General features: G+C 48.1%; 2 protein-coding genes across 2 annotated transcripts; both read right to left on the bottom strand.

The window, feature by feature from the left end:
- Positions 1 to 826: 826 nt before the first annotated feature.
- LOC127541872 (interferon-induced transmembrane protein 1-like) lies at positions 827 to 2,014 on the bottom strand. Its single transcript, XM_051967174.1, has 3 exons — positions 1,910 to 2,014; positions 1,315 to 1,625; positions 827 to 1,190 (listed from the first exon to the last, which is right to left on the bottom strand). Exons 2-3 carry the CDS (start codon positions 1,552 to 1,554, stop codon positions 981 to 983), a joined length of 450 nt encoding a protein of 149 aa, XP_051823134.1. The 5' UTR covers positions 1,555 to 1,625; positions 1,910 to 2,014; the 3' UTR covers positions 827 to 980.
- A 5,496-nt stretch (positions 2,015 to 7,510) lies between these two features.
- LOC127541875 (interferon-induced transmembrane protein 1-like) lies at positions 7,511 to 8,789 on the bottom strand. Its single transcript, XM_051967179.1, has 2 exons — positions 8,424 to 8,789; positions 7,511 to 8,299 (listed from the first exon to the last, which is right to left on the bottom strand). Exons 1-2 carry the CDS (start codon positions 8,661 to 8,663, stop codon positions 8,153 to 8,155), a joined length of 387 nt encoding a protein of 128 aa, XP_051823139.1. The 5' UTR covers positions 8,664 to 8,789; the 3' UTR covers positions 7,511 to 8,152.
- Positions 8,790 to 10,175: the final 1,386 nt, after the last annotated feature.

The raw sequence follows: 10,175 nt of genomic DNA, 5'->3' as shown, positions 1-10,175 counted from the left end.
ACTAGATGGTAACTGAGGCAAAGAATCTCTTCTTTCACCTAGTGCAAAAAAAAAATGTAATAGATCTAAGAGGGGGAGTCCCTCAGGGTTTGGGGACAAAGCAGAAGTAATTGCTATTTACAATGAATCTGAGTCAATCAGGACCCATGTTGCTTAGTTTGTTTCTCCATCCCTCTCACTAAATTGTGAGCTCTTTAGGGGAAGAAACCGTCTTTTGCTTCTTTGCTCCCTGCTGTGGTTCGCTCCATCTCTTAGGCGTCCTTCAGCTGCCGACCACTCCCCCACCATGGACCTAAGAACGCTATGACGACAGACTAGAACCTTGGTCAGTGCCTCCCCTGACTTCCTCGGGGGAATCCTGGAGTCAAGGGAGAGCCGCAAGGGTCAGGACGCCCCATCCCATCTAGCACTGACAGCCGATGCCTCCTCAGATTGCTCCTATGTTGACTGGACCGGATGTCTCTGAGCTCCTGGGAAGCGGCCCCAGGTTCTCCAAGGACAAAACCCTGGCTCCAAATGCGGTGCTGCTCCTCCTGGAGGGGCACACCGCAAGCTGAGGCTTTCGAGAAGGGGCTTCCTGCCTCCCCCCAGACTCGGATCCCATCGTTTCTGCCGTCCCTGGGAGCTCCAGGCAGGAGCAGAGCGAGACAAAGTGTCTTTGCTTGACCCCGGCAGGAGAGCTCTTGTTCTCGAAGCTGGGTTCCACGCTGGGAATCCCTCTCATCCGCCCGGGCAGCTACTAAAGCGCCGAGGGCCGGAGCACTCAGGAGCTCCTTGCAGGTCCAGGGAACCCAGGGAGAGGGTGAGCAGAGAAGAGAGAGTCACGTAAAAACGGAGATGTTTATTGAATACAATGGGGGAGGGGAGAAAGGGGAGATGAGTCAGAAGAGGCCCCTCAAAACAGCGGAAGGGAGGGAAGGAAGGAGGGGGAGGGGAAGAGCGAACTAGAGATTAGGGTTGGGGAGGGGGCGAAATTGTGGTTAGTTGCCCGAAAATAAATCGGGAAAGTAAGGGTTATTGTCTTGGCTCATTGCCGCCCGCCTGACGATGATGACACCGGTGGCCGCCAGAATGATAACCAGAGCGATCAGCAGAAGCGAGAAGGTCAGAGCGCAGATGTTGAGACACTTGGCTGTGGAGCCGTAGCTCTGGGCTGCATTCAGGTCACCCACCAACTTCCGGTCCCTGGCCTGGGGGGGTGAGGAGAGAGAGAGCCGGGGTTAGTGCCAGGGGGAGGGCAGAAGCTCACACAAGCACCCACTGGAGACTCCCAAGCTGGCCCGCGCCCCCAGAGGCTCCAGCGCCCCTACCCACCTTTACGGAAAACACCAGGGCCATGAAACCCAGGCAGCAGAAGTTCATGTACAACGTGTTGAACACGGACCAGACCAAGAAATCTTTCGGGGGAGGCTCATAGGAGTGGACGTTGATGATGGTGGAGGCTGGGTCCTGCCCCGGAGGCCTCAGTCCTGACTCCTCCGAGAGAAGCTCATAGTTGCGGGGAGGAAAAGTTTGGCTGAGTTGCCCCCGGGGGACTGCCTGGTTGCAGTTCATGGCTCCGGAACCTGAAAAGCTGAGAGCCTGGAGAGCCTGGAGCGCGCACCGCCTGGAGCTCGAGCCCGAAGCTGCAGGAGTTTCAAGACAATGAAGAAGAAAGAATTTGGCAGGAGGAGCCCCAGATCGGCCGTCCCACCTCCCCTCCCCTCGTTCCTCTCTGCTCAATCTGTGCCAGTTTTCTATTTCCCGAGACTGCAAAGTTTGTAGAAAAACAGAAACTATCGAAGCTGCACTCCCCAGGGCGCAATACTCCCGCCAAACCAAGTAGTGCCCAAAGCATCCTCGCGGGCCTGAATTCCTCGCTTTCGCCTTCCGGGTGCTTTCCCCCAGTCGGTCAGCACCGATTGCTTACCAGGTGTCGGGCGCCGGTCTAAATATTGGGGTACAAAGACAAAGCCGAGTCGGCACCCGAAGTGCTCATAGTTCGGTGTGGGGGCCGTAAGGATGGCAGGGTACACGGGTAGCGATGTAGGCGAGACTGCAGGGACTCCTCTCAAGCCCTTTTGCCCTAAGAGTGCTCTTGTCTGTTAATGATTGAAAAGTCCCCGGGCCTAGGAGTGTAAGTGCTCTTGTCTGTCAATAATTGTAAAGTGTCATAGTGTTGGTTCCTTCCCTTAGATTTTAGGAAAGATGTATTAGTGATCCGAAGCCCTTCTGACCTGAGAGTGCTTCTGTTCTAACAATATGTCATTGATTCTTTTTTTTTTTTTGAATATTCCATTTTTATTGAATAATTGAAGCCTTCTGGAGATCTTGTTACAGGACCACCATGCATAGCCCAGCTCTTTTTTTTTTTAATTATGAAAATAATTTTTTAAAATAACTTTTTATTGATAGAACCCATGCCAGGGTAATTTTTTACAGCATTATCCCTTGAATTCACTTCTGTTCCGATTTTTCCCCTCCCTCCCTCCACCCCTTCCCCCAGATGGCAAGAGTCCTTTACATGTTGAATGGGTTGCAGTATATCCTAGATACAATATATGTGTGCAGAACCGAACAGTTTTCTTGTTGCACAGGGAGAATTGAATTCAGTAGGTACAAATAACCCGGGAAGAAAACCAAAAATGCAAGCAGTTTATATTCATTTCCCAGTGTTCTTTCTCTGGGTGTAGCTGCTTCTGCCCATCTTTGATCAATTGAAACTGAATTAGCTCTCTTTATCGATGACATCCACTTCCATCAGAATACATCCTCAAACAGTATCGTTGTTGAGATATATAATGATCTCCTGGTTCTGCTCATTTCCCTCAGCATCAGTTCATGTAAGTCTCGCCAGTCCTCTCTGTATTCATCCTGCTGGTCATTCCTTACAGAACAATAATATTCCATAACGTTCATATACAACAATTTACCCAGCCATTCTCCAATTGATGGACATCCATTCATTTTCCAGCTTCTAGCCACTACAAACAGGGCTGCCACAAACATTTTGGCACATACAGGTCGCTTTCCCTTCTTTAATATTTCTTTGGGGTATAAGCCCCAGTAGAAACACTGCTGGATCAAAGGGTATGCACAGTTTGATAACTTTTTGAGCCTAGTTCCAAATTGCTCTCCAGAATGGCTGGATGTGTTCACAATTCCATCCACAATGTATCAGTTTCCCTGTTTTCCCACATCCCCTCCAACATTCCCCATTATCTTTCCCTGTCATTCTAGCCAATCTGACAGGTGTGTAGTGGTATCTCAGAGTTGTTATCTCAGAGTTGTCTTAATTTGCATTTCTCTGATTAATAATGATTTGGAGCATCTTTTCATATGTCTATAAATAGTTTCAATTTCTTCGTCTGAGAATTGTCTGTTCATATCCTTTGACCATTTATCAATTGGAGAATGGTTTGATTTCTTATAGATTAGAGTCAATTCTCTATATATTTTGGAAATGAGGCCTTTATCCGAACTTTTGATTGTAAAAATGTTTTCCCAGTTTATTGTTTCCCTTCTAATCTTGTTTGCATTTGTTTTGTTTGTACAAAAACTTTTCAATTTGATATAATCAAAATTTTCTATGTTGTGAGACCACAACATAGAAAATTTTGATTATATCAAATTGAAAAGTTTTTGTACAAACAAAACAAATGTCATTGATTCTAAAGCCTTGTGGCCTGACAATAGTCCCACCAACACTGCTACTGTCAGACGGATAATCTGTTGGTCAGCGATAACCAAGAGACACCCTCGAAGGTATCTGAGAGCCATCCAATTAGCAAGTAGCTCACAAAGCTCTGGCCCGACTCTGTATGGATCTAGCCCCTTCTCTCCCATCTTTTGCTAATTTCTTTTGGAATTCAGCCCGCTTGCAATGGCATTACAATTACAATAAACTTTGCCCCTTGATTGGGAAGTGGGTTCAAGCCTGCCAATTCTTTGGAGACACCTGGCGACACCGGGCTGTGACCCCAAATTTTTGGGATCCCCTTTCTCAATCTCAGCAGTGTGGTGAAGGTTAGAACGAGGGGACTGGACAAAGAAGCCGCATCCTGGAAGCTGGCAGAGCCCAGAGTTTGGCAAGACTGCTTCAGCTTTCCACTTGAGCTCTAAGATGTCCTAGGTATTCTGGGACAGTTCTTGGTTGGCTGGAGAAAAAGCCTTTTGGTTTGTCCTCTCTCCTTTCTTTGGCCATGAGGCTGGGGTGGGACCCTTCGGGTCAGCTTGGGACTGATGCAGGCCTCTCTTAGTCTCTTTCCTTTTGGGCAGGGTCTTGTGAGATCTCCAGAGGTGGGAAGAGCAGCCTTGAGGAGCTCGGGCCAAATCTGGCTCCTCACTAACCCGGCTGCTGCTGGTTGCCCTGGTTCCACATCCCTCTTAGCCATGATGAGAGAAACTTTTAGATGTGCTCACCATGGGGAACACTGTCAGTTCTTTGAAAACCCTGTGACATGGAACTGCTCCCTGAAAGGAGGAGGGGCAGATCCTGGGGGAACTAAAAGAAGTTCAGATATGGAAAATGTCTATAAAAACTGATTTTTTAAAAGTCCTGGGAGTCTTAGCAGATTAGATCTCTCAGTCCCATTCTTCCAGAGCTGAAAGATTGACCAAGGTGTGGTTGTGCATCAGAATGAGGACAATTAACAAGTTTACAGAAGTTCTGAAGCAAGTTCCAGAGAACTGACATCAAAGATGCATCTGACTCCCACAACTCTGGCCATGTGGGGGAGGGGCCCCGGAAAGAGGGTATGGTCTGGGGGGAAAGGGAGCTAGTCCCATCACGTTGGAAGTGTACTTGTTCTCTTGAAGCCAGAGGTGCCAGTTCTACACATACACAACATGAAGGCGCATCCCCAAAACAAAAATGGGAAATGATGAGACCAACCGTGGATCCCTGAGTGGGGGAAATAAGAGAGAGACAGAAACACACAAAAAGAGATGGAGACAGAGAGAGAGTGGAAAAAATACAGGGAGGGAAGGGGAGAGGGAGAGATAAAGAGGAGATAAACAGACAGGAAAGAGACACAGATGGAGAGGGACACAGAGAAGGTGAAAGAGGAGGAGAGAAAGGCAGAGGAGAATGACAGAGAGAGAGGAAGATAGACAGGGAGAGATTCAGAAACAGACAGATGAAAGGGATATGGGGAGGCAGAAGGGGAGAGATGAGACAGAGAGACATACCAGAGAAACTGATGCAAGAAGAGATTGTTTTTAATCTTTAATGTGGAGAGTTTAAGCTAGCTGACCAGAAAAAGCAATGGGTCCAGAGCAACTGAGGCACACCATTTATATAAGGTTTTTCAGTTAGCAAAATAGAGAAGTGAGAGCACAGTTAGTCTTGCAGCTGTTATCTTCACTTCAAAGAGAGGGCAGGGAGAGAGGAGAGAACTTGGTAGTTACAGCTTGGAGATTGTGGCTCAGGCCCTGTCAGCCAGGGGAGGAGGACCATTCTTGGATAGGTAGGGGCTATAAGGAGGGCACAACTGCAGGACAGGAGATCGTCCTTGACAATAATTCTATTCTCAGAGTAGTTTTTGGACAGGGATGAAGTTAGTGAGGCAAGCACTTGGAAACTGTCTTTCTTTTCTACCCTTCATTGTGTCACAATGGTATATGAAGGGGAGTCAGAGCCTCAAGGTTTAAAGTTCCCTTTTTAAATTCAATTTCCAAGTCTAATTGCACAAATGAAAAAGGGGAGGGGGGCGGTATGCCTGCTATACAGGGCCTAACAGATGGAGAGAGAGGAAAGAGAGGGGAAAGAAGAAGGAAAGAATGAGAGAATGAAAGAAAGGAAGAGGAGGGAAGTGTTGAGGTTGGGAAGGGACCCCAAAAGGTTGCGGTCACAGACCGGTGTCATGAGGTGTCTCAAAAGAATTAACAGTCTTATTCTAGAGAGCAATTTGGAACTATGCCCAAAGGACAATCAAACTGTCCATACCCTTTGATCCAGCAATGTTCAGAGTGGAAGGAGAGCATTCTAGGAATGGGGGATGGTCAGAGACAATGCTCAAAGCCAAGAGATGGAGGGTCTTGTTTAAGGAGCAGCCAAGAGGCTGGTGTTGTGGGATTCAAGAGGCCATGTTGGGGAGAAAGGTATAACAAGACTGAAAAGGTGGAGGAGCCGGGGATGAAGGCATTGGAGACCAACCAAAGCTCCTTGAATTTTCTCCTCTGGAAGACAGGGAGCCAGAGGAGGTTACTGAGTAGGCAGTGACATGGTCAAACCTAGGCTTTAGGGAAATCACTTTGGTGACTAACTGGAAGATGGACTGCAGTGGGGAAGCTTGAGGCAGACAGACCCCCTAGCAGCTGCTGCAGTAATCCAGGAGTGAGGGAATGGGGGCCTGCATCAGAGTGGGGGACATGTGTGAAAGAGTCCTCCTCCCCTGGGTGACAGGGCCAAGCTATAAATACCAAGTTCACTCCTCTCTTCCTGCCCTCTCTTTGAAGTAAGATAACAGCTGCAAAACTGACTGCACTTTCACTTCTCTATCAACTCAACTCAATATGCTTTGGCACCATATTGCATATGAGTGGTGAGAGAGTGAAGGGTACAGGATGATTTCTAGGTTGTGACCCTGGAAGACTGAGAGTGGGGTGATATTCTCAGCAGCTCTGGGGAGGTCTGAAAGGGCAGGGGAGTTGTAGAGGGATCATGAGTTCAGTTTGGGATTTGTTGAGTTAACACACAATGTATGAGACACACAATCTCTATTGGAGATGTGAGAATGGAGGCCAACAGAGAGCTTAGAGCAGAACATGTGAAATTTAGAATTTTCAGCTGAGATGATAATGAAATCAGTGGGAGCTGATGGGTTCATCACATCAAGACAAATAGAAAGAGAAAAGAGGAAGGAATTGTCCTAGTGGGACACCTACAGTTAGTGTGACCAGGATGAGGATCCAGGAGAAAAAAAAAAAAAGACTGAGGAATAATCAGAAAGGGAGGAGGAGAAGCAGGACTGAAAACCTAAAGAGAAGAATGTCCAGAGGAGAAAGTGACTACAGCAACAAAGACTACAGAGAGGCCAAGGAGAAGGAGGCCTGAGAATGGGCCCCTGGATTTGGTAACTGTGGAGAGAACACTTTAGTGGAATGATGAGGATCTGAAGCTGGATAGGGGAGACAGACAGAAGGACACAGAGACAGAGAAAGAGGAAGAAAAAGGGAGAGACAGAGAGAGGTAGAGAGACAGGGAGAGAGGAAGAAACAAAGAGAGACAGAAGCAAAAAAAAGAGAAAACACTCAATAATCCCCAAAACCTGCAGAAGGACCCCAAGTCACAAAAGCTCCTCTCAGATCCTTTCCTAGGAATGCACAGAGCTCAGACCCAACAAAAAGCCCAAGCAAAAAGGGGGAATGAGCAAAAAACAAAAAAAGAATCTCACATTGTAGAATGTCGTGGTGAGTGTGTGTGTGTGTATATATATATAAGCTAATAGGGTGACAAAGAAAACAAAACCAGGTATTTACCTGTGGACTAGAACTGTCCAACCTACAATAAAAGAGACAGAGGCAGAGCTCTGAGTCAATGGCACTTTATTAAAGGAGCCTCAGATCTTGCTCAGGATCTCAGCTGCCACCTTCTCCCAGGACCTTTTATTTAAAGGATTTGATACCCAAACATACAAAGGGGACTTGGGGAAATACAGCATCTCTTGGTCTTGAGGACCAAAAATGACATATCCCACCCCGATTCTGGAGGCAAGGGGGAAGCCATCCTGGGAGGCCACAGGCTTGGGAAGCTGCTCTCATGCTGGCCAGATAGAGGTTCCCTCTCAGATCCAGATCGTGGCCCCGTTGATAACCCGAGTGAGCATCTTAGTGACCACCAAGCTGGGAACTGCTGCTGCCCCAGGGAACGACCACATTGTGCCATTGGATGGCAGGCTCTGTTGAGCTTGAGCATATTGGGACCATTTCCGTGACAAAGTGGAGTCACATAAGATCAAATGGATACTTTTGATCACATGGAATGAAAATGATTTTTGTCAAAGCACTCTAATTACCATTAGGCCGGAAATAGATAAGGGGGGGATTTGTCTCTGATAAAGATTTCATTTTCCCGACGTCCCTCATCTCTTTCCAGATGCTCCAAGCTGTTGAAATTAAAAGCACATTTCTCAGTCATCCAAAGCTCTCAGGAGCGGAGAGATGATGACTTTCAGACTGACATGAGGACGCTAACGGTCACCACGGTGACGAGGACCAGCAGAAGTGAGAAGGTCAGAGCGCAGATGTTGAGACACTTGGCTGTGGAGCCGTAGCTCTGGGCCGCATGCAGGTCACCCACCAACTTCCGGTCCCTGGCCTGGGGGGGTGAGGAGAGAGAGAGCCGGGGTTAGTGCCAGGGGGAGGGCAGAAGCTCACACAAGCACCCGCTGGAGACTCCCAAGCTGGCCCGCGCCCCCAGAGGCTCCAGCGCCCCTACCCACCTTTACGGAAAACACCAGGGCCATGAAACCCAGGCAGCAGAAGTTCATGTACAACGTGTTGAACACAGACCAGACAAAGAAATCTTTCGGGGGAGGCTCAAAGGAGTGGACGTTGATGATGGTGGAGGCTGGGTCCTGCCCCGGAGGCCTCAGTCCTGGCTCTTCCGAGAGAAGCTCACAGGGAGGGGGAGAAAAAGCTCGGTTGAGTTGCCCCAAAGGGACTGCCTGGTTCGTGTTCATGGCACCTGCAGAGAGGCTAGAGTTCAGGGAGCCTGGAACAATGCGAACAGTGTGGAGAGTAAGAAGCTTAATATACTGAGCCTGAAGCTGAGGTCAGGACTAGAGAATTTGATGGGAGGAGCCCCAAGGTGGCTGTCCCTCCTTTCCTCCCCTCATTTCTTTCTGGTTACTGTGTATCAACTTTCTATTTCCTGTAATTGTAAAGTCTAAAGAAAAACAGAAACCTTCCAGGCTAGACCCTGCAGGTGTCATGGGAAGCCCTCTGTGCCGTCTAAGCTGGAGTCCAGGACCTACTGCTGTACCTTTCTGACCTAGGAGGAGGGGAGTCTGCGGTGAGTCCATGCTGTCCGAACCCAGGCTGCGAAGGGAGCTTGACCAAGCCTCTATTCGCCCACTGATCCTTCCTCAGCCTCCAGACTAAACCCGGGTCAGGCGGAGCCGACAGGTGTGCCCGATCAAACATCGTCCCAGATCTGATTACTTTTCTGGGGGCAAAGGGTAGATGAGAATGATTTGCAATTTGTTCCAAGGGCCATAAAGGTACCTGACATCAAAGCTACCAAAGCCACTTGCCGCATCCCGGGCTATGACCAGCCCTCTTGACTTTTGTTTGGCCCCTGCACTTGGATGAGTCTGGAAGAGAGAATGAAGCCCTTGCAAGTCAAGACATCAGCTAATGATGTTCATGGAATATACCTTCTAGGGGAGATAGCCACAGGGAGGTCCCCCTGACCTTGGGTGCTTCTGTCCTCACAATCCATCAATGATTCTAAAATCTTCTGGCCTTAGGAGAGTCCTAGGTCTTCTGGTCAGTGATAAGCAGATTCCTGAGACCACTCATCAGGTGTCCCTCTAGGCCATAGCTTTAGCACATCAATGACATGAAGAACTGGATACATGGCTCCTAGCTCCCGGCTCTTTGCTAAACTCTTTTGGAACTTAGCCTGCTTCAATTGGCCTTACAATGATAACAAACTTTGCCCCTTGACTTGAATTGCAAGCCAGCAAATTCTTTTGAGACACCTTGTGATACCAGTCTTCAACCCTAACCTTTTGGTCCTTTCCCAACTTCAATATTTGGTGGCCCCTATGGGGAGAGTCTGGCCTCCCCTGGCTTGATTCCCTCCTTGTCAAGATAAGCCCCCCATTTTTTCTTCCTCAGTCTGATAGCTGGGACATCCCAAGCCACTGGGAGAAGGTTTTGCCATCTTTCCACCTTCTCTGAGACATCAGAGGAGATGAAGTGCCATAGGATGGCTTCAGCAGAGACATTTTATGGCTTTGATGGGACAGTCCTCTTCCATGTCATTTTTGTCTGTGTCTCAGTCTCTGTGTACAATGTCTGTGTCATTTTTGTTCTGTGAGGTAGATTTTATTACAGGGAAAGATTTAAAATGCAACCAGCAAAAAAAAAAGTCTATACTGAAGTTAGAATGCTGGGAAGATTTCTTAACATCCTTGGCTTCCACCTTAAAAAGGGGGAAAACCTAACTTTTTCCTGTGGACCTCAGT

Source organism: Antechinus flavipes, chromosome 6 (genome assembly GCF_016432865.1).
Source record: "Antechinus flavipes isolate AdamAnt ecotype Samford, QLD, Australia chromosome 6, AdamAnt_v2, whole genome shotgun sequence".
Classification (NCBI taxonomy): domain Eukaryota; kingdom Metazoa; phylum Chordata; class Mammalia; order Dasyuromorphia; family Dasyuridae; genus Antechinus; species Antechinus flavipes.
The sequence above is the reverse complement of the archived record's forward strand: the minus strand, read 5'-3'. Positions and strand labels throughout refer to the sequence as shown.